At 45.1% G+C, this 24,812-nt stretch overlaps 1 protein-coding gene across 4 annotated transcripts in view; it reads left to right on the plus strand.

The window, feature by feature from the left end:
* Window positions 1–951: 951 nt before the first annotated feature.
* The window catches only part of SCAPER (S-phase cyclin A associated protein in the ER), a 369,596-nt gene continuing 345,735 nt past the window's right edge, over window positions 952–24,812 (plus strand). For 2 of the 4 annotated variants that reach the window (XM_077264247.1, XM_077264249.1), the window contains exon 1: window positions 966–1,095. In XM_077264247.1, the coding sequence (XP_077120362.1) occupies window positions 1,093–1,095 (3 nt within the window). In that variant the 5' untranslated portion in view covers window positions 966–1,092. Of the gene's footprint in view, window positions 1,107–24,812 lie in introns of all 4 variants that reach the window. The other 2 variants (XM_077264248.1, XM_077264250.1) reach the window with 2 other exon arrangements.

A 24,812-nucleotide genomic window follows, 5' to 3' on the forward strand; every position in this document is an offset into this window, starting at 1 on the left:
CCAGTGTCTCCATGTCGCTCTCCAGTGTCCGTGTGTCCCTCTCCAGTGTCTTCGTGTGTCCCTCTCTACAGTGTCCGTGTCTCTCTCTACAGTGTCAATGTGTCCCTCTCTACAGTGTCCGTGTGTCGCTCTCCAGTGTCCCTCTCCAGTGTCCGTGTGTCCCTTTCCAGTGTCCGTGTGTCCCTCTCCAGTGTCTCCATGTGTCCCTGTCTAGTGTCCATGTGTCCCTCTCTACAGTGTCCGTGTGTCCCTCTCTACAGTGTCCGTGTGTCTCTCCAGTGTCTCCGTGTGTCCCTCCCCAGTGTCTGTCTCTCTAGTGTCCGTGTGCCCCTCCCTAATGTCCGTGGCCCTCTCCCCAGTGTCCATGTGTCCCTCTCCAGCGTCTGTGCATCTCTCCAGAGTCCATGTGTCCCTCTCTCCAGTATTCGTGTGTCGCTCTCCAGTGTCTCCGTTTGTCCCTGTCCAGTGTCCGTGCGTCCCGCTCCAGTGCCCGTGTCCCTCTCCAGTGTCCGTGTGTCCCTCTCCAGTGTCTGTGTGTCCCTCTCCAGTGTCCGTGTGTCGCTCTCTAGTGTCCGTGTGTCTCTCTCCAGTGTCCGTGCCCCTCCCCAGTGTCCGTGTGTCCCTCTCCGGTGTCTCCGTGTGTCCCTCTTCAGTATCCGTGTGTCCCTCTCCGGTGTCCGTGTGTCCCTCTTCAGCGTCCGTGTGTCTCTGCATTGTCTCTCTCGCGTTTCTGCTCCGTCTGCGTCTCTCCATGAGAGAACAATGGCCGTGACCCAGAGGAATCAGCTGTGTGTCTGACGCTGTCACTTCCCAAGTCACGTGCTAGGCACTTCCGGCAGCGAACACGGTTTCCATGGCGCTCAGAGCTTACAAACAACTCACGAGTAAAGATTTCTAGAATGTGATTGGCTAAAAGCGGTCTCATATCAACGTAGTCTTGCACGGTTCGGCCAATCACATAGCGACTTCCGCCAATCAGCCCAGGCTTTGGGGTCGGAACACCACGCCCCTTGAGCACGGCGCCTGCGCTTCCCGCCTTTCCGGTCAGTTGCCGGTGACACCGGAGGGCGGAGGGAACGGTACGGCGGCCGGATGGTAAGAGCTGTGTATGTGACGGTCTCTTCCTCGGATTCTTCCACCTGTCACGTGGGGTCTCCGGATATGTGCTGGCCGGCGGTGCTGCCTGTGCTGTAGCCTCCTGTCCCCTCCAGTATTCTGCATTGCAGCCTGTGGTGGGCGCTGCCGGGGCTATGGGCTGTATTACAGGTCCTCCTGTGACAGAGCACCTGTGGGGAGGGGGCATACAAGCGGGTACCCCTGAGCAATATTAAGGGGGTCCCACAAGGTAACAATAGTGCCTGGCCCCTGTGTTAGAGTGGGGGTCTGTGCATCGCTAGCAGTGTTATGGGGTCACTGCCGCACAGTCCCGGTGCCAATGACCCAAGCTGGGGCCTGAGCGGCAGGGCCAGACAAGCTGCAAGCAGCGGGGGCTTCATTCTGCCCCTTACTGGGGGTCGGACCCTCACTCGTCTAATATTAGCGGCTTATAGGGTGTAGAAAGTCTCTGTGCCCGGCGCTGCCCGCAGATGGTAAACGGGGCCTCTCCTCATAGAGAACACCTGAAGGGTCAGTGTAATAGGGGGTCCTTCCCCGAACAGAGGGGAGATGTCACAGCCCCCTCCCAGCTGGGTAGGGGTTATAAGGAGAGACAAGTCACCGGTTTAGGCTGCGCTGCCGAAATGAAGATTCCGCATCCAATGATATCACTGGCGGGTTTTTTCCGCAACGTGTTTGACACCGGCCTGGTAATGTAACTTCATATCATTGGATGAAGAATCTTCGTGTTGGTAGCGCAGCTTCAGTCTGTGAATTGTCTCTTCTTGTCAGTCATCCTGGTGGAACGTATCCCCAGCCACGGGCAGCAGCTGCTGCTGGTGAGGCTTTTTGTACAGGTGCGGCCCTGCGGTCCGGTGCGGCCCTGCGGCCTGGTGCGGTCCTGCGGTCCGGTGCAGCCCTGCGGTCTGGTGCTCTGTTTCCCTACAGATTTTATCTGTCTTGAGACATTAACAGTTATATATACTGACACCACTACTAGAACATGTGCAGCGCCTGCATGCACTTTTCTATGGAGCTTGTAAGCAAACTTTCCAGGGTCACCGGAGCGCTGTGTTACCTCCTAATTAGGGATGAGCGAATAGCTTCATCGGATACCCGGAGCGCTCCCGATAATCAGCTGTATGTGCCGCGGCTGTGTGACAGTCATAATACATGCATGGAGAGTCTGTGTGCTGTAAGGCTACGTTCACATTTGCGTTGTGCGCCGCAGCGTCGGCGCCGCAACGCACAACGCAAATAAAAACGCAGCAAAACGCATGCACAATGCTGCGTTTTGCGCCGCATGCGTCGTTTTTTTCATTGAATTTGGACGCAGCAAAAATGCAACTTGCTGCGTCCTCTGCGCACCGACGCGGGCGCCGCAGCGACGCATGCGGCGCAAAACGCAAGTGCGCCGCATGTCCATGCGCCCCCATGTTAAATATAGGGGCGCATGACGCATGCGGCGCCCGACGCTGCGGCGAGGACCGCAAATGTGAACGTAGCCTAACTGTCACACAGCCGTGACACATGCAGCTGATTATCGGGAGCGCTCCGGGTATCCGGGTTACCGCTGCAGCCATTCAGGAGGAGCTATAGCTATTCACTCATCCCTACTCCTAATCCCAATTGGCTTCATTGCAGGGATTATATACTAGGCAGCAGCGGTGGTCGGTCTCCTAGACAATCAGCTGAAAGGAAAAGTACAATTTTTAATAAATCGTAAATTGCAAAAGTACCGGTACTTTTTTTTCGCAAGCACTCCAACAATACCCATCTATGAAGATGGGAATAACCTTTTCAGGGAGATACACAATGTAAGTGTATCAGCGCTGATATCTCATCCCTGAGATCTTGGTGCCGTGCCTCCCCCAGCAGCCATTTTCCCGGAGTTCACTGCATAGTAAACCATGTAAGGGTATGTGCACACGTTGCGGATTTCCTGCAGATCCGCAGCGTTTTTTACCGTGCAGAAAAGCTGCAGATCCGCAAGTGATTTACAGTACAATGTAAATCAATGAAAAAAAAAAAATGCTGTGCTAATGGTGCGGAAAATTCCATGCGGAAACGCGTTTTTGTACCCATTCCATTATAGAAATCCGCAGGGGTAAAAACGCAAGAAATCTGCAGCAAATCCGCACAAAAACCGCACCTGCGTTTTCCACCAAGAGATGCAGAATCCGCACAAAAAATTCCAGAGGCAAATCCGCGACGCGTGCACATAGCCTAAGTGTGGGGGCTCTGGGCTTTCACTAAATGTCGGCAGAGCCCCCTCTCCACCGAACACCGGCAGCGGCCATCGAAACACCCCCCTCATCCCAGCCTGCAGCATCGCTCCACTCCTGTCTCCTCCAGTAGCGACCCTGGGACCCTGCTCCACCGCAGCCACCACCCCGTAAGCAATAAGACTAAAGGATTATAAAAAGCACCATCATTTTATTAAAAACGTTTTTTTTTCCTGTTTTTCTCCTCAAAATTTGGGGTGCGTTTTATAATCTGCTGCGTCTTATAATCCACAAAATACGGTAAATTATTTCCTTTACCATTCATAATCTCCGATTAGATTTTGAGCCGAGTGTGATCCAATTCTCACACATGCAAAAATCTGAGCACACATACAGAGATGGAGAACTGAATTTCTTCACCTTTTCCATTGTCTGAGATCGTGGATGTCTGACTGCACTCAGATGACATCTAAGTGCAGTCCAATGTTTCACACGCACCCATTAACTTGTATGGGTGTTCATGATCTGAATTCTGGGGCTACTCGCTGCATGCAGCAGGTCTGCACTGCTCTGTAGTACAACATTAGTCCGAGTGTTATGTGATAAAACATTAGATAGCACCGGTCCGAGTTATACGCTCATGTGAGCGAGCCCTCAGGAGAGATCCTGTCCTCTTCCTCTCGGAAAAGGCTATTTGCATATTTAAATTCCCAGGAAAGAATTGCATGTCTCCCCAGGTCTGCTTGGTGTTCTCCACAAGTTGCAGTGTTAACCCTTAGGCTTTGTTCACACTGAGTTTTTAAAAACCATGCATTTTTCAAGCAGAAAAACTCAGCAAAAAACTCTTGTAGAGTTTTTGGGGAAGTCTTTGGGTATCTGCACACGGCATCTTTGAGATGTCGGAGTAACCGCATCTTTTTTGAAGCAGAAGACATGCAAGTGTTTTTTCTGAAGCTTTTACTTTGTTGTCTTTCCTCTCTTTTTGCGCTGGCTTTGCTGCTAACTTTTTTATTTTATATTTAACACAATGGCAGCTTTTAGGCGTAAGCCGCCCGAAGGACGATCCGGTCACTTCTTTTAGCGTCTTCACATTTTTGAAAGCCTGAAGTGGTTAAAAGAAGTTGCAGAAGATGGAAAATATGAACAGTAAGTGGCTTTGACAGTGCTGTGCATATGTTCATTATTTCTAACATTTATTAAGCGCTGTTTCATTCGGAATCCACCTAAAAATGACACGTACACAAAGCATTTCAGAAGAGATTTTGGAGGTATTTTCCTTGAATTGTTTTTTATTTGCAGCCTTTTGATCGGATAGTGTCTAATTTGGAGAGGCTTCCTTCAGACTCCACTTTAAAGAAGTGACGTGCTCTTTCTTTTTTTTTTCACCAGGCGTAATTGAAAACTTCAGGAAAAAAAAAGTATTTCTATAGCGCCAACATATTCCGCAGCACTTTACATTTTAGAGGGGACTTATTCCGACAAAAGACATTACAGCATAACAATAATCACATAAATCACAGATACCAGGAGGAGTGAGGGCCCTGGTAACAAGCTACAATCTATGGGGAAATAGGAGAGACACGAAAGGTGGATGGTAACAATTGCTTTCATTGTTCGGACCAGCCATAGTGTAAGGCACGGGTGTTCATGTAATGCTGCATGATCCGGTTATCAGCCAGGATATGTAACAGTACAGACACAGAGGACTATTAAATATATAAAGGGTGTGAGAACATGATACGAGGAACCTGGTTATGGTAAAAATTTTGAATGGGCCACACAGGGATAATTAGATAAGTATGGCGAGGCGGTAGGCCAGTCTGAAGAAATGCGTTTTTAGGGCACGCTTAAAACTTTGGGGATTACTTGGATTGTCCTGGGTAGTGCATTCCAAAGAATTGGTGCACCACGCGAGAAGTCTTGGAGACGGGAGTGGGAGGTTCTGATTATAGAGGATGTTAACCTCAGGTCATTAGCAGAGCGGAGGGCACAGGTTGGGTGGTAGACTGAGACCAGGGAGGAGATGTAGGGTGGTGCTGAGCCATGGACTGCTTTGTGGGTGAGGGTAATAAGTTTGGAGTGGATGGGTAACCAGTGTAATGACTGGCACAAGGTAGAGGCATCGGTGTAACGGCTGGTGAGGAATATGATCCTGGCAGCAGCATTCAGGACAGATTGGAGCGGGGAGAGTTTGGTAAGAGGGAGGCCGATTAGTAGAGAGTTACAATAGTCCAGACGAGAATGAATAAGAGAAACAGTAAGAGTTTTTGCAGAGTCAAATTCTACAAATGTTTTTGAAGTGTAGATGACAAGAGCGAGCCAGTGATCGGATGTGGGGGGTGAATGAAAGATCTGAATCAAGTATGACCCACAAGGCAGCAGGCATGTTGCTAGGGAGTAATGGTGGAACCACATTCGGAAATGGCAATGTTGGGCATAAGCAGGTTTGGGGTGGGAGGAAACGCAAGGAGTTCAGTTGAAAAAGCTTTAAACAACTCCTTTCATGAACAGCAAAGTGGATTTCGCATAGAAATGAATTGCATTTGTTGAGTTTCTGCTAAATAAAAAAACTCCTGAAAACAAACTCAGTATGAACATAACCTTAGATTTGCTATAAAATTATAGGCACACAAAAGTACAGTATAGGCCCCCATCAGGCCACCGATACCCATAAGAAGCCACTCCAGGAGATAATTTGCCATTTTTAAACAATATTAACTTTTATAAGGCCTTTAAGTATTTTGATTATAGAAATTTCAGACTGCAGCTAAGCTCACTCAACAGATAGTGGGATCGGGGCAGCACTGTGTCAGGTTCTGGCTATGCGGATATAACCATTGGGAACCCAGGAGTTAGCCAACATGTAAGCAGGGCAGCACACACTTGAATAGATGCCAAGACCCTGCAAATTCTACTTGCTAACAGCAACATTCCACTTTAACTTTTGGCTTGATAAAGAGCCAATATGTTGTGGGACCAGAGTGCTGGTGGGAGTGCTCCCCTTTTTTCCTCCTCACAGCAGCGCTCCGGCCACCTGCTGTGCAGCACAGCTCCAAGTGAGTGGGACCAGCTGTAGTCTCCAGCATCACTGCTGTGTAGGGAAAAGGCTGACGGGGACGCAGCACTAAGGCTACTTTCACACTAGCGTTTTTTTGCAATCCGTCGCAATGCGTCGTTTGGCCGAAAAAACGCATCCTGCAAAAGTGCTTGCAGGATGCGTTTTTTCCCCATAGACTAACATTAACCCCTTTCTGACATCTGACGTACTATCCCGTCGAGGTGGGGTGGGCCCGTATGACCACCGACGGGATAGTACGTCATACGCGATCGGCCGCGCTCACGGGGGGAGCGCGGCCGGGTGTCAGCTGCATATCGCAGCTGACATCCGGCACTATGTGTCAGGAGCGGTCACGGACCGCCCCCGGCACATTAACCCCCGGCACACCGCGATCAAACATGATCGCGGTGTACCGGCGGTATAGGGAAGCATCGCGCAGGGAGGGGGATCCCTGCGGGCTTCCCTGAGACCCCCGCAGCAACGCGATGTGATCGCGTTGCTCCGAGGGTCTCCTACCTCCCTCCTCGCCGCAGGTCCCGGATCCAAGATGGCCGCGGCATCCGGGTCCTGCAGGGAGGGAGGTGGCTTACCGAGTGCCTGCTCAGAGCAGGCGCTGGTAAGCCTGCAGCCCTGCACAGCAGATCGCCGATCTGACAGAGTGCTGTGCACACTGTCAGATCACCGATCTGTAATGTCCCCCCCTGGGACAAAGTAAAAAAGTTAAAAAAAAATTGTTTCCACATGTGTAAAAAAATAAATAAAAAATAAATTCCTAAATAAAAAAAAAAATATTCCCATAAATACATTTCTTTATCTAAATAAAAAAAAACAAACAATAAAAGTACACATATTTAGTATCGCCGCGTCCGTAACGACCCAACCTATAAAACTGTCCCACTAGTTAACCCCTTCAGTAAACACCGTGAGAAAAAAAAAAAACGAGGCAAAAAACAACGCTTTATTACCATACCGCCGAACAAAAAGTGGAATAACACGCGATCAAAAAGACAGATATAAATAACCATGGTACCGCTGAAAACGTCATCTTGTCCCGCAAAAAACGAGCCGCCATACAGCATCATCAGCAAAAAAAATAAAAATGTTATAGTCCTGAGAATAAAGCGATACCAAAATAATTATTTTTTCTATAAAATAGCTTTTATCGTATAAAAGCGCCAAAACATAAAAAAATGAGGTATCGCTGTAATCGTACTGACCCGAAGAATAAAACTGCTTTATCAATTTTACCAAACGCGGAACGGTATAAACGCCTCCCCCAAAAGAAATTCATGAATAGCTGGTTTTTGATCATTCTGCCTCACAAAAATCGGAATAAAAAGCGATCAAAAAATGTCATGTGCCCGAAAATGTTACCAATAAAAACGTCAAGTCGTCCCGCAAAAAACAAGACCTCACATGACTCTGTGGACTCAAATATGGAAAAATTATAGCTTTCAAAATGTGGTAACGCAAAAAATATTTTTTGCAATAAAAAGAGTCTTTCAGTGTGTGACGGCTGCCAATCATAAACATCCGCTAAATAACCCGCTATAAAAGTAAATCAAACCCCCCTTCATCACCCCCTTAGTTAGGGAAAAATAAAAAAATAAAAAAAATGTATTTATTTCCATTTTCCCATTAGGGTTAGGGCTAGGGTTAGGGCTAGGGTTAGGGCTAGGGTTAGGGCTAGGGTTAGGGCTAGGGTTAGGGCTAGGGTTAGGGCTAGGGTTATTGCTAGGGTTAGGGCTAGGGTTAGGGCTAGGGTTATTGCTAGGGTTAGGGTTAGGGCTAGGGTTATTGCTAGGGTTAGGGCTAGGGTTAGGGCTAGGGTTAGGGCTAGGGTTAGGGCTAGGGTTAGGGCTAGGGTTAGGGCTAGGGTTAGGGCTAGGGTTAAGGCTACAGTTAGGGTTGGGGCTAAAGTTAGGGTTAGGGTTTGGATTACATTTACGGTTGGGAATAGGGTTGGGATTAGGGTTAGGGGTGTGTCAGGGTTAGGGGTGTGGTTAGGGTTACCGTTTGGATTAGGGTAAGGGGTGTGTTTGGATTAGGGTTTCAGTTATAATTGGGGGGTTTCCACTGTTTAGGCACATCAGGGGCTCTCCAAACGGGACATGGCATCCGATCTCAATTCCAGACAATTCTGCGTTGAAAAAGTAAAACAGTGCTCCTTCCCTTCAGAGCTCTCCCGTGTACCCAAACAGGGGTTTACCCCAACATATGGGGTATCGGCGTACTCAGGACAAATTGGGCAACATCTTTTGGGGTCCAATTTCTCCTGTTACCCTTGGGAAAATACAAAACTGGGGGCTAAAAAATAAGTTTTGTGGGAAAAAAAAGATTTTTTATTTTCACGGCTCTGCGTTATAAACTGTAGTGAAACACTTGGGGGTTCAAAGTTTTCACAACACATCTAGATAAGTTCCTTGGGGGGTCTAATTTCCAATATGGGGTCACTTGTGGGGGGTTTCTACTGTTTAGGTACATCAGGGGCTCTGCAAATGCAACGTGACGCCTGCAGACCAATCCATCTAAGTCTGCATTCCAAACGGCGCTCCTTCCCTTCCGAGCCCTGCCATGCGCCCAAACAGTGGTTTACCCCCACATATGGGGTATCAGCGTACACAGGACAAATTGGACAACAACTTTTGGGGTCCAATTTATCCTGTTACCCTTGTGAAAATACAAAACTGGGGGCTAAAAAATCATTTTTGTGAAAAAAATAATAATTTTTATTTTCACGGCTCTGCGTTATAAACTGTAGTGAAACACTTGGGGGTTCAAAGCTCTCAAAACACATCTAGATAAGTTCCTTAGGGGGTCTACTTTCCAAAATGGTGTCACTTGTGGGGGGTTTTAATGTTTAGGCACATCAGGGGCTCTCCAAACGCAACATGGCGTCCCATCTTAATTCCAGTCAATTTTGCATTGAAAAGTCAAATGGCGCTCCTTCCCTTCCGAGCTCTGCCCTGCGCCCAAACAATGGTTTACACCCACATATGGGGTATCGTTGTACTCAGGACAAATTGCACAACAACTTTTGTGGTCTAATTTCTTCTCTTACCCTTGGGAAAATAAAAAAATGGGGGCGAAAAGATCATTTTTGTGAAAAAAATATGATTTTTTATTTTTACGGCTCTGCATTATAAACTTCTGTGAAGCACTTGTTGGGTCAAAGTGCTCACCACACATCTAGATAAGTTCCTTAGGGGGTCTACTTTCCAAAATGGTGTCAGTTGTGGGGGGTTTCAATGTTTAGGCACATCAGGGGCTCTCCAAACGCAACATGGCGTCCCATGTCAATTTTGCATTGAAAAGTCAAATGGCGCTCCTTTCCTTCCGAGCTCTGCCATGCGCCCAAACAGTGGTTTACCCCCACATATGGGGTATTAGCGTACTCAGGACAAATTGTACAACAACTTTTGGGGTCCATTTTCTCCTGTTACCCTTGGTAAAATAAAACAAATTGGAGCTGAAATAAATTTTGTGTAAATAAAAATGAACATTTAACTTTTTTTCAAACATTCCTGTGAAACACCTGAAGGGTTAATAAATTTCTTGAATGTGGTTTTGAGCACCTTGAGGGGTGCAGTTTTTAGAATGGTGTCACACTTGGGTATTTTCTGTCATATAGACCCCTCAAAATGACTTCAAATGAGATGTGGTCCCTGAAAAAAAATGGTGTTGTAAAAATGAGAAATTGCTGTTCAATTTTTAACCCTTATAACTCAATAACAAAAAAAAAATTTGGTTCCATAATTGTGCTGATGTAAAGTAGACATGTGGGAAATGTTACTTATTAAGTATTTTCCGTGACATACGTATGTCTGTGATTTAAGGGCATAAAAATTCAAAGTTGGAAAATTGCGAAATTTTCTAAATTTTCGCCAAATATCCATTTTTTTAACAAATAAACGCAAGTTATATAGAATAAATTTTACCACTATCATGAAGTACAATATGTCACGAGAAAACAGTGTCAGAATCGCCAAGATCCGTTGAAGCGTTCCTGAGTTATAACCTCATAAAGGGACAGTGGTCAGAATTGTAAAAATTGGCCTGGTCATTAACGTGCAAACCACCCTTGGGGGTGAAGGGGTTAAGCGACGTATTGCGACGGATTGACACACGTCGCAACCGTCGTGCGACGGTTGCGCCGTGTTGTGACAGACCGTCGGCACAAAAAAACGCTACATGTAACGTTTTTGCCGCCGACGGTCCGCTTTTTCCGACCGCGCATGCGCGGCCGGAACTCCGCCCCCACCTCTCCGCACCTCACAATGGGGCGGCGGATGCGCTGGAAAAATGCATCCACTGCCCCCGTTGTGCGGCGCAGAGAACGCTAGCGTCGGTAACCTCAGCCCGACGCACTGCGACGGGCCGAGCCCGACGCTAGTGTGAAAGTAGCCTAAGACTGATAGAAGCAGTTTTTTTTCCATATCGAGGAAAAACGGTCCTATTATTCTGATCATAGCAGCATTAGTTTATTCGGACTCCCATGACAGCACTACGAGAGAGGGGATCCGCCCTTCAGGAACAGGAAACCTACAGAGATACAAAAGGGCGGCACCTCTCCCTATGCATCAGTTGGTTTCCTGTTCCTGGAGGGACAGGATCCTACAGATGAAAATCTCCGTAGTGGATCCCAGGCCGGCCGGCCGAATCTGGTAGCGGGGGGGTCTCCTACCTCGGCCGGTGCGGATGTCCCTGGAGGCGCCACGGTGGTCCTGGCTGGACTGCACGTCGGTGGCGTATGGCAGCAGGGAGCAGGGTCCGGAGGATTGCCTGATCTCCATTCTATGCCGGCGTTGGTAAGTATATCCCCCCCTTGGTTCTTGCAGCGATGCGGTGCGGCGGTGGAGTGGGGTAGCGGTGACGGGAGAGCGGCGCCGACCGGAGCGCTGTCGCACATCTCCGGCGTCCTGCACCGCTCTCAGGAGCGTTTCCGGAGTGCTGTGACGCCGGGGGCGGAGTCGGCAGGCGCTTCCGGGTTACTGGATGGCTGCGCATGCGCAGTCTATCCAAGATGGCGGCGCCCATCGATCCTGGACACCGGATTCCCCACTAACTACCGCTGACCTCCCAGCTGCGGTCTGGTAAGCAGAAACCAATGGGATGACGCCAGGCAGCCTGCTGACCGGAACCCAGGGAGATTTAAGCAGGTGTCGGACTTAGAGCCCTGCTTTTGGTCACACTTCCATCATGGAGAGTGATGGTGAGCAGCCTCAGCTACTGGAGGTGCGACAGAAGCCCTTGGAGAAGGAGCATGTCAGGAGTGACCAGTCCAGCCGCAAAAGCTCGTCCAAGCAGGGATCGAGAGCGTCGACTGGGAAAGAACCCCCTCGTGTTCCGGTACCTTTCTTGGCGTACGCTGGTAAGTGATCTACGTGAATGTTCACTCAGTGACGCGGGCCCCCTTATACTTTGTCATTCTAGGGGAAGAAAAGTGCAAAGACGAAACATAAGGAGTGCGCCCTATGTGGAATCCCCTTACCAGATTCTTATCCCAAAAAGTTATGTGCCCCCTGTATACAGCAGACGGTGAGGTCTACAGGTGTGGTAGGGGTTAAGGGACATCAGGTCGGATAGATGGTATCACCTTATTGTCCTCCCCTAGGTAGCGGAAGAATCTGCAACTACGGCTAACTTAAAAGAGATGATCCGTCTGGAAGTAAGGGAATCCCTGCGGTCTCTATCCCAGGCGGGAAGTTCAAAACCTAGAACTCCCTTAATCTCTGAGTCTTCGGAGGAAGAAAGAGAGGAAGGTTCCTATGGCTCTATTCCCTCTTCCTCGTCATCGGAAGAGGACTCTGGCCGTTTTTGTCTGCCGCTGGACCGAGTTGATAAACTAGTTAAATCGGTCAGGGGTACGATGGGCCTGGAAGAGCCAAAAACTCAACCTTCCAGGCAGGAATTAATGTTCAGCGGATTAGACCATAAGAAACGCAGATCTTTTCCGGTGATAAATAAAGATGTTGTTCAAACACTGCTTTATGGTAGTTGTAGATCTTAAGGACGCATACTATCATGTTCCTATCCATGAGAACTTCCAGAGGTTCCTGAGGGTGGCGGTGTCTATAGAGGGAATTGTTCGTCATTTTCAATATCGAGCCCTTCCCTTCGGCATTTCTGCAGCTCCTAGGGTATTTACCAAGGTAGTCGCTGAGGTTATGGCATATTTGCGAGAATCCGATATCCTCATAATACCTTATCTGGATGATTTCCTTATTGTGGGGAATTCAGCAGATCATTGCCTTTCGCAAGCAATGACAGCCATAGCCAAACTAGAACATCTGGGCTGGATTATAAATTATGACAAATCCCGTTTACAGCCCCTAAAAATTCAGAGATTCCTCGGACTGTTATTAAATTCAGAGACCCAACAATGCTGTTTGCCGCCTGATAAATTACTCCACATTCAACAACAGGTGTTGAAGGCGATTAATAAACCATCCATGACCCTTAGACAGGCTATGTCACTGTTAGGATCCCTAACTTCGTGCATTCCTGCCGTCCGTTGGGCCCAATTCCATACCAGACCTTTACAGTTTGAGGTTCTGGACAATGATAGAGCCTTACAGGGGTCCTTGCAGGGTCAGGTGACGTTAAGTCCAGTAGTACTTACATCTCTCAGATGGTGGCTAGTAGAAGGCAATCTGTCGGCAGGAGTTCCCTGGGTGACACATGTGACTCGTGTAATAACAACTGACGCCAGCCCTACGGGATGGGGGGCGCACATGGGTGACATCGTAGTTCAAGGGCTATGGGACCCTCAAACATCAGCTTCCTCCAATCAGAGAGAGTTAATGGCTATTGAGCTAGCAGTTAAAAAACTCCTCGTGTATCTACAGGGTCACCATGTCAAGATCCTCTCCGACAACCAGGTGGCAGTAGCCTACGTAGACCACCAGGGTGGAACACACTCCGAATCTCTGATGGAAGTAGCAGACCGCCTTCTCCAGACAGCAGAGAGCAATTTACTATCTTTAACTGCTCTACATTTAAAAGGGAAAGAAAACATAAAAGCGGACTTTCTAAGCTGCAACACGTTAAAACAAGGGGAATGGTCCCTGAACAGAGACATCTTCGGTCAGATTGTCCACATGTCGGGTCATCCAGACGTGGACCTGTTTGCCACCAGGGACAACAGAAAAACAAAAAAATTCTGTTCTCTGACTCCCAGGGAGAATCCGTTGGCAGTGGACGCCTTCCTGATCAAATGGGACTTCCGTTTGGCTTATGCGTTTCCCCCGCTGGGCCTATTACCTCTTGTGGTCAGGAAAATAAGGGAGGACCGAGCAAGGGTCATACTGGTCGCCCCTTTCTGGCCCAAGAGAGCTTGGTTCGCGTGGCTCAGGACCATGTCGGTGGAAGACCCCTGGGTACTTCCGGACATTCCCAATTTACTCCATCAAGGTCCGATCACCCATCCGCAGGTGAAGGGGCTCCATTTGACGGCATGGTGTTTGAGAGGTCATTATTAAAAAACAGAGGTTTTTCCCCAAACTTAATTGATACCCTTATGAAGAGTAGAAAAAATATAACAACAAAGATCTACTCTAGAACCTGGAGGAAGTTCTTGGCCTCTTCAGATTTCAGAATTGAAGAAGGGTTACCAATTAACCAAATTTTAGAATTCCTGCAGAAAGGGTTAGAGTTAAACCTATCCACGAGTACACTAAAAGTACAAGTCTCAGCCCTGGGGGCCCTGTTTTCTTGTAACGTTGCTAATAACTATTGGGTATCAAGGTTTATAAAAGCTTCTAGTAGAGCTAGACCTATACACAAGAACAGGTCGGTACCTTGGGATCTCAACCTAGTCCTGTCAGCCTTGACTAGAGAACCGTTTGAGCCCTTACATTCTGCTTCAATTAAATTATTGTCCCTCAAGACAGCGTTCTTGGTAGCGATAACATCTGCTCGTAGAGTAGGGGACATTCAAGCACTCTCTAGACTCTCCCCATATACAGAGTTTTTACAGGACAGAGTAGTCCTAAAACCGGACCCCGCCTATTTGCCAAAAGTCGCCTCACATTTTCACAGATCACAGGAGATAGTGTTACCATCATTTCTCCCTAACCCCTCTAACGCCAAAGAAGAACTACTCCATACATTAGATGTTAGGAGATGCCTGTTAGAATACATCACAGTCACTAACGCTTGGAAGAGAGAGGATGCGTTATTTTTATCCTTCCAAGGTCCTAGGAAAGGGCTTAGAGTTTCGAAGTTCACACTAGCGAAGTGGATTAGGGAGGCTATCTCTCTGGCTTATACTGCAGGTGGAGGTCCGGCTCCGCAGAATCTGAGGGCGCATTCCACCAGGGCCATGGCTACATCCTGGGCGGAAAGATCTGGAGTATCAATCGACCAGATATGTAAGGCAGCTACGTGGTCGTCCCCTTCCACCTTTTTCAAGCACTATCGGTTGGACTTGGGGTGCTCCTCTGATCTCACCTTCGGGTTAAGGGTGCTGCAGGCTATAGTCCCTCCCTAAGGTAGTTTTACATCTCTGTAATTCTCTCGTAGTGCTGTCATGGGAGTCCGAATAAAGCATTAAGCTACTTACGGGTAGCTGCGTTTTTCGGAGGCCCATGACAGCACCCTTAGTTCCCTCCCTATTCACGGGGGGTTGCACTTCCTATAATGTATATAATGAGATATATATAGATCTCACGTGTGGTATTTGTATTGGATTAGTTTTGTATATAAACTGTATATAATATTTGTGTGCTACTAACCGCGGTAGTCCTCTCAGGCTCTAATATACAACTGATGCATAGGGAGAGGTGCCGCCCTTTTGTATCTCTGTAGGTTTCCTGTTCCTGAAGGGCGGATCCCCTCTCTCGTAGTGCTGTCATGGGCCTCCGAAAAACGCAGCTACCCGTAAGTAGCTTAATGCTTTTTCTCGGATGTAGAGAGAGGTAAAAAAAAAAGGTTCTCCAAAATTGGACATTTGAGGGGGGTCTGATTTTTTATTTTTTTAATTTATTTTCATGGACCCATATACTTACATTGCCAACTTAGATCTAGCACTTGGATCAAATTCAGACATTCCGCTGATTTTTTTCCTGGACCACTTGGTATGATATGACGGTTAGGCCGGGGTCACACTAGACCGTAATACGGACGAGTTGTATGCGATAAAAAATCGCATAGCACTCGGCCCAATGTTAATCTATGGTGCAGCTCCCATCATCCGATATTTTCTCCGCCGTATTCAGGATACGAGTGAAATCGCAGCATGCTGCGATTGTCAGCGTATCTCGGCCGAGACTCGCCAATGCAAGTCTATGGGTGCGAGAAAAAATCGGATTACACACGGACCATGCGTGTGCATTGCGAGAAATACGCACCGGTGTTAGAGAAGAGCCGGTAATTCAATTGCTGGCTTTTCATTTCTCCTTCACAAACCCGACATGATATGAGACATGGTTTACATACAGTAAACCATCTCATATCCCTTTTTTTTTTGCATATTCCACACTACTAATGTTAGTAGTGTGTATGTGCAAAATGTGGGCGCTGTAGCGTGTAAAATAAAGGGTTAAATGGCGGAAAAAATTGGCGTGGGCTCCCGCGCAATTTTCTCCACCAGAGTGGTAAAGCCAGTGACTGAGGGCAGATATTAATAGCCTAGAGAGGGTCCATGGTTATTGGCCCCCCTGGCTAAAAACATCTGCCCCCAGCCACCCCAGAAAAGGCACATCTGGAAGATGCGCCTATTCTGGCACTTGGCCACTCTCTTCCCGCTCCCGTGTAGCGGTGGGATATGGGGTAATGAAGGGTTAATGTCACCTTGCTATTGTAAGGTGACATTAAGCCAGATTAATAATGGAGAGGCGTCAATTATGTCACCTATCCATTAGTAATCCAATAGTACGAAATGGTTAAAAAAAAACACACACACAATATTGCAAAGTATTTTAATGAAATAAACACACAGGTTGTTGTAATAATTTATTGCTCTCTCAATCCACCTGAAGACCATCGATCTGTAACAAATTAAAAATAATAAACCAACAATATACATACCTTCTGTAGATCTGTGACGTCCCACGATGTAAATCCATCTGAAGGGGTTAAAATATTTTACAGGCAGGAGCTCTGCTATAATGCAGCTGTGCTCGTGCCTGTAAACCCCGGCGAATGAAGGTAATGTAGGTCAATAACCTATAGTTACCTTCAGTCGCGGTGATGCGCCCTCTGCTGGATGTCCTCATGAACTGCAGCCTGGGAACTTTTTCCCACGCTCGACGTCATATGAGGACATCCAGCAGAGAGCGCATCACCACGACTGAAGGTAACTATAGGTCATTGACCTACATTACCTTCATTCCCCGGGGTTTACAGGCACGAGCACAGCTGCATTATAGCAGAGCTCCTGCCTGTAAAATATTTTAACCCCTTCAGATGGATTTACATCGTGGGACGTCACAGATCTACAGAAGATATGTATATTGTTGGTTTATTATTTTTAATTTGTTACAGATCGATGGTCTTCAGGTGGATTGAGAGAGCAATAAAATATTACAACAACCTGTGTGTTTATTTCATTAAAATACTTTGCAATATTGTGTGTGTGTTTTTTTTTTAACCATTTCGTACTATTGGATTACTAATGGATAGGTGACATAATTGACGCCTCTCCATTATTAATCTGGCTTAATGTCACCTTACAATAGCAAGGTGACATTAACCCTTCATTACCCCATATCCCACCGCTACACGGGAGTGGGAAGAGAGTGGCCAAGTGCCAGAATAGGCGCATCTTCCAGATGTGCCTTTTCTGGGGTGGCTGGGGGCAGATGTTTGTAGCCAGGGGGGGCCAATAACCATGGACCCTCTCTAGGCTATTAATATCTGCCCTCAGTCACTGGCTTTACCACTCTGGCGGAGAAAATTGCGCGGGAGCCCACACCAATTTTTTCAGCCATTTAACCCTTTCTTTTAGCAGCTACAGCGCCCACATTTTGCACATACACACTACTAACAGTAGTGTGGAATATGCAAAAAAAAAAAAAGGGATATGAGATGGTTTACTGTATGTAAACTATGTCTCATATCCTGTCGGGTTTGCGAAGGAGAAATGAAAAGCCGGCAATTGAATTACCGGCTTTTCACATATCTCGTGCTGACTTAAATATAAATACAGAATATATATATATATATATATATATATATATATATATATATATATATATATATATATATATATATATATATATATATATATATATATATATATATATTGTAACGAACATTTGAGCACATAAATCCATTAGATGTCGGTTTTGCAAGCCTGCGAGAAAATCTCGGCATACGGATGTCACACGGATGTCAAAAGGATCATTTGATGCGAGGAAATCGCATCCTCGCACTGCACACGGATCACTGTTTTGGAAACATTTGTGCGATTCTCGACCTTGAAAAACGGACCTTTTTTATACGTTGTGTGTGTCCCCGGCCTTAGTGTTAAGCGCAAGTGCTCGCTACTCAAGTTTGCATTGGGTGCTCTGGTATCCACGGAGTATTGCGGATCCTCACATGTTTTTTATTTTGGGTGTCTAACATCCGTGAAACATGCGGGGCAGGGACTCAATCATGTCACTCGAGCACTCAACACTAATGAAGACACAGTCAATATGACAACCTGATGTTATCATATTCATTTAGAATGAATTCTGCAATTTTTGTGCACATGATGCGTTTTTTTCACGGTAAAAAAACACAGCATGTTCATTAATTTTGCGTTATTTTTGCGGATTTCTCACTATAAAATGCATTGGGAAATGTCCGGAAAAAAACGCACCAAAAACGCGACAAAACCGCGGCAAAAACGCATGCAGATTTCTTGCAGAAAATGTCAGGTTTTTCTCAGGAATTTTCTGCAAGAAATCCTGACGTGTGCACATAGCCTTAAGGGTATGTGTCCACGTTCAGGATTGCATCAGGATTTGGTCAGGATTTTTCATCAGTATTTGTAAGCCAAAACCAGGAGTGGAACAATTAGAGGAAAAGTATAATAGAAACATATGCTCCACTTCTGCATTTATCACCCACTCCTAGTTTTGGCTTACAAATACTGATGAAAAATCCTGACCAAATCCTGATGCAATCCTGAACGTGGACACATACCCTATAAGTCAAACGGTTCTTCTTCCCTTCCAAGTCCTACCGTGCACCAAAACAGTAGATTTCCCCTGAAGTAAGGTATCGGCATACTTAGGAGAAATTGCACAACACATTTTGGGGTCCATTTTCTCTTGTTACCCTTGGGAAAATATAAAGAAGTTTAGGTCTAAAGGAAATTTTTTGTGAAAAAGTTAAATGTTCATTTTTTCTTTCCACATTGCTTCAGTTCTCGTGAAGCACCTGAAGGGTTAATAAACTCCTTGAATGTGGTTTTGAGCCTCTGTCACCTCAAATGTGAGGTTGTCCTTATAAAATGGTTTTGTAAATTTTGTTTGACAAATGAGAAATCGATGGTCAACTATTAACCCTTCTAACTTCCTAACAAAAAAAAAATTGTTTCCAAATTTGTGCTGATGTGAAGTAGACATGTGGGAAATGTTAGTTATTAACTATTTTGTGTGACATACTCTCTAATTTAAAGGTACAAAAATTAAACATTTGAAAATTGCTAAATTTTCAAAATTTTTGCCAAATTTCCATTTTTTTCTTTTCATTCTTATTGAATAACTTTTACACCCATCATGAAGTACAATATGTCACAAAAAACAGTCTCAGAATTACTGGGATCCTGAAGCGTTCCCGAGTTATTACCACATAAAGTGACAGTGGTCAAAATTGTAAACTTTGCCTCGGTCATTAAGGTTAAAATTGGCTCGGTCACTAAGGAGTTAAAGGGATTGCCCAGTTGCAAAATATTGATGACCTATCCAGCAACTCAATCAGCTGTTAAAATCTTCGGCACCGATCAGATGTAAACATTGAATGGAGCTGCAGTGCTACGCTCAGTGTGTAGTGGCCACTGCCATGTGCTGCAGAACTAAGAAAAATAATTAAATCAATGAAGAACTGAAAATATAAAAATTAAAATCATCTCCTTTTTCCAAGAGCGTAAAAAACAAAATCTTAAAAAAAGAAAAACATATTTGGTATTTCCGCATGTGGAACTGTCATGATTAATTGTACATCGTAATATATATCTCATACTTGAGCACAAAAAACAGTGGTGGAATTACAGGTATTTTTTTAACATACAATTTTTGGTGCAGTTTCTCCTGATACCCTTTGTGAAAATAAAAAAAAAATGGGGTTAAAATAACATTTTTGTGGGGAATATATATATACACTCACCGGCCACTTTATTAGGTACACCATGCTAGTAACGGGTTGGACCCCCTTTTGCCTTCAGAACTGCCTCAATTCTTCATGGCATAGATTCAACAAGGTGCTGGAAGCATTCCTCAGAGATTTTGGTCCATATTGACATGATGGCATCACACAGTTGCCGCAGATTTGTCGGCTGCACATCCCAAAGATGCTCCATACAAGGCAGGATGGATCCATGCTTTCATGTTGTTTACGCCAAATTCTGACCCTACCATCCGAATGTCGCAGCAGAAATCGAGACTCATCAGACCAAGCAACGTTTTTCCAATCTTCTACTGTCCAATTTCGATGAGCTTGTACAAATTGTAGCCTCAGTTTCCTGTTCTTAGCTGAAAGGAGTGGTACCCGGTGTGGTCTTCTGCTGCTGTAGCCCATCTGCCTCAAAGTTCGACGCACTGTGCATTCAGAGATGCTCTTAGGCCTACCTTGGTTGTAACGGGTGGCGATTTGAGTCACTGTTGCCTTTCTATCAGCTCGAACCAGTCTGCCCATTCTCCTCTGACCTCTGGCATCAACAAGGCATTTCCGCCCACAGAACTGCCGCTCACTGGATTTTTTTTCTTTTTCGGACCATTCTCTGTAAACCCTAGAGATGGTTGTGCGTGAAAATCCCAGTAGATCAGCAGTTTCTGAAATACTCAGACCAGCCCTTCTGGCACCAACAACCATGCCACGTTCAAAGGCACTCAAATCACCTTTCTTCCCCATACTGATGCTCGGTTTGAACTGCAGGAGATTGTCTTGACCATGTCTACATGCCTAAATGCACTGAGTTGCCGCCATGTGATTGGCTGATTAGAAATTAAGTGTTAACAAGAAGTTGGACAGGTGTACCTAATAAAGTGGCCAGTGAGTGTGTGTGTGTATATATATATATATATATATATATATATATATATATATATATATATATATATATATATTTTTTTTTTTTAAATTTCCATAGCTCAGCATTATAAACTTTTGTGAAGCACCTGGGGGTTAAAGGTGCCCACCACACATCTACATAGATTAATTGAGGTGTCTAGTTTCCAAAATGGGCTCACTTATGTTTTTTTTTATGTTTAGGCACATCAGGGTCTCTCCAAAATTGTTCCAGCAAATCTTGCATTCAAAAAGTCAAATGGTGCTCCTTCCTTTCCCTTTGATATGTGCCCAAACAGAGGTTTTCCGACACATATGGGGTATCTGTATACAAAAAAAGGTTGCACTCTATCATGCTGAAGCATGTCAATGTGAAATATATGAAATATGAATAGCAATATGGCTTTTGCGTATTAGGAAGAAATGAATGAGACGCTTTGCACAAAATTTGGCCAAATAATGTCTGCCCATCAACCAACGTCAGGGTGGTCTCATAAGACTCGCACAACGATCCGCACTGCTGTCTCACCTATGACACAGTGTCCAATGTGCAAAAAACAAAAGCGCTGTAGGCATGTACACCTGGACTCTCGGGTGCCCACCCAGAAGAAATAACACTAAGGCCGGGATCACATATGCGAGAAATACGGCCGAGTCTTACATGTTAATACCCGGCACTGCCGCCGTCACTCAAGAGTGGAGCGTGCGGCTGCATGTATTGCTATGCGGCCGCACGCTCTGCTCCTGAGTGACGGCGGCAATGTCGGGTATTAGCATGCGAGACTCAGCCTTTTTTCTCGCATGTGTGATCCCGGCCTAATAGTCCATGAGTGAGAGAAAAGAAGGGTGGCACTCCACCTTCCACTTCCCTGCCGAAGATGTTTTAAGGATTTGCAATAAAGTTTGGATTTTACAGACCGGTGAGTGCCACCCTTCTTTTTTCTCACTCATGGTCTCATAGGACTGATGGGTCCCTATCCAATGTGAATACCTCTCTTAGGCTGGTGTATTGGCATACTCAGGAGAAATTGCACAACAAATTTTGGGGTCCATTTTTTCCAGTTACCCTTGCGAAAAAAAAAAAAGTGGATCTAAAGTAAAATTTTTGTGAAAAAAGTTAAATGTTCATTTTTTTCCCCCCAAAATTCCTATGAAGCATTGGAAGGGTAAATAAACTTCTTGTATGTGGTTTTGAGCACCTTGATTCATGCAGTTTTTAGAATAGTGTCACTTTTGGGTATTTTCTGTCATATTGACCCATCCCCCCCAAACTCACTTCAAATGTGATGTGGTCCCTAAAAAATGTTTATTTTGTAGGAAAAATGAGAAATCGCTGGTCAACTTTTAGGCTATGTGCACACATTGTGGATTTCCTGCGGATCCGCAGCGTTTTTTTACCATGCAGAAACGCTGCAGATCCACAAGTGATGTACAGTACAATGTAAATCAATGAAAAAAAAATGCTGTGCTAATGGTGCGGAAAATTCCACGCTGAAATGCTGCGGATGGACAGAAGTAGCATGTCACTTCTTTTGTGCGGATCTGTAGAGCTTCTGCACCCATTCCATAATAGAAATCCGCAGGGGTAAAAAACGCACGAAATCCACATAAAAAAGCGCATCAAATCCACACCTGCGTTTTCTGCCAAGAGATGCAGAATCCAGACAAAAAATTCCAGAGGCAAATCCGCAATGTGTGCACATAGCCTTTCCCCCTTAGTGACGGAGCCAAATATTTGAAATCTGACCAGTGTCACTTTTAACTCTGGAACGCTTCAACAAATCCCAGTGATTTTGAGAATGTTTTTTCGTGACACATTATACTTTATGATAATGGTAAATTTAGGTCGATATGTTTTGTGTTTATTTATAAAAAATATCAGAAATTTGAGAAAAATTTTAAAAAATTAGCAATATTCACACTTTGAATGATTATCCCTTTAACCCAGATGGTCATACCATAGCAAACCATTAATAAATAACATTTCCCACATGTCTGCTTTACATCAGCACCATTTGTAAAATGTTCTTTTATTTTGTTAGTATTTTAGGAGTTTTAAAAATGTAGCAGTAGTTTTTCATTTTTTCAAGGAAATTTGCAAAATTTACTTTCTTAGGGACGTATCCATGCTTGAAGTGACTTTAGGGGTCCCATATATTGGGAAACCCCAAAAGTTATACCATTTTAAAAACAGCACCTTCTGACATATTGAAAACTGCAGTCTTGTAGTTTATTAACCCTACAGATGCTTTACAGGAATTAATGCAAAGTGGCATGACAGAAATGAAAATATGTATTTTTACCACCTTAACGCCTCTAACTTCTGAACAAGTTACAACAGCCATCAGACTCTAAGGCTATGTGCACATGTAGGAAATGTGGTGCAGAATTTTCTGCACTAAATCTGCATCTCCTGGCAGAATCTGCAGGTGCAGATTTTGTGCAGTTTTTGTTGCAGATTTTGTGCAGTTTTTGTACAGATTTTACCACTGCAGATTTTTATCATGAAACGCTGCAGAACTGCACAAAAGAAGTGACATGCACTTCTTTGAAATCTGCAGCGTTTCTGCCCGGATTTTTCTGCACCATGTGCACAGCTTTTTTTTTTCACATTGATTTACATTGTACTGTAAATCACAGTGCAGTTCTGCAGCAGAAAAATCCGCTGCAGATCTGCATTAATTCTGCACTAAATCTGCATCGTGTGCACAGGCCCTAAGGCTACTTTCACAGTAGCGTTTTTGGCTGCAAGTCGCAATGCGTCGTTTAGGAGAAAAAACGCATACTGCAAAGTTGTCTGCAGGATGCGTTTTTTCCCCATAGACTAACATTACCGACGCATTGCGACGTATTGCCACACGTGCGACGGTTGCGTCGTGTTTTGGCGGACCGCCGCCACAAAAAAACATTACATGTAACGTTTTTTTGTGCGTCGAGTCCGCCATTTTCGACTGCGCATGCGTGGCTGAAACTCCGCCCCCTCCTCCCCGGACCTTGCAATGGGGCAGCGGAAGCGTCGTAAGACTGCATTTTTTTCACAGTATGCGTCGGGCCGACGCTAGTGTGAAAGCAGCCGCTATTTGTTCGTGAATTGCCATGGCAAACATCAGGACCACAAAATCATGATCTGAGGTCACCAATTTGGATAAAGAGGAAGCCCCCACGCTCTGTTAACCATTTATAATGATGTCACTATTGACAGAAGCATCTAAGGGGTTAAACAGATATGGATGGTGCAAACACTGATCATGGCTGATACAGCAAGTTGTCAGCTATAGTGTACAGCCGACAGCTACTGGATTGTCACCTGTATGGGGAGGCTATTCTCTTATATCTCAGGTCAGTTAAAAGACGTATTGGCGGTCATTAAGGGGTTAATCCATCTAGCTTCTGAACAAAAAAAAATTTCAAAAATTGTGCTGATGTAAAGTAGACATGTGGAACATGTTATTTATTAAGTATTTTGTGTGACATATCTCTGATTTAAGGGCATAAGAACTGAAAGTTTGAAAATTGCCAAATTTTCGCCAAATTTCCATTTTTTTCCCCACAAGTAAATGCAAGTCATTCCGAACAAATTGTACCACTATCATGAAGTGCAACATGTCACAAAAAAGCAGTCTCATAATCAGTGGGATTCGTTGAAGCGTTCCAGAGTTATTGCCTCGTAAAGTGACAATGGTGAGAATTGTAAAAATTGGTTTGGTCATTAACGTAAAAAAACACTTTGGGGGTTAAAGGGGTTAATCGTGATCCACCATGACCTCTATCTGAAATAACTTTTTTACTGATCACCTTGCTACCTGAAAGACGATAAATATAACATCTAAGTGTATATAGGAACAGGCGTCCAGATGTGGTGTGATGGACGCATGGACCTTTGTTCCTCTCATAGGTAATGTGTGATATGTTATTTGTAAGTGTTGAACGTGTTCACTTATTATTAAGTATGGTTCTTGAGCATACTCTATTGTAGGCGCTACTCTTGTCTGATATATTGCTGTTTGGGACTTTAATTTATTCACTTGCTCTATTGACCTTTATATGATTCCTCAAGCAGCGATATATCTAATAAATGTGCTGCCTAATGTGTATCTGTTTTGATTTATTTCTTGAACCATATCTTGATCAGTACTTTATGCAAATCTATTGGGAATATATCTACTAACATTTCATATCCATTGCCTGAGTACACTTGTATTTTTGCACAATTTGTT

The sequence above is a fragment of the Ranitomeya variabilis genome, chromosome 5 (genome assembly GCF_051348905.1).
Source record: "Ranitomeya variabilis isolate aRanVar5 chromosome 5, aRanVar5.hap1, whole genome shotgun sequence".
Taxonomy (NCBI): domain Eukaryota; kingdom Metazoa; phylum Chordata; class Amphibia; order Anura; family Dendrobatidae; genus Ranitomeya; species Ranitomeya variabilis.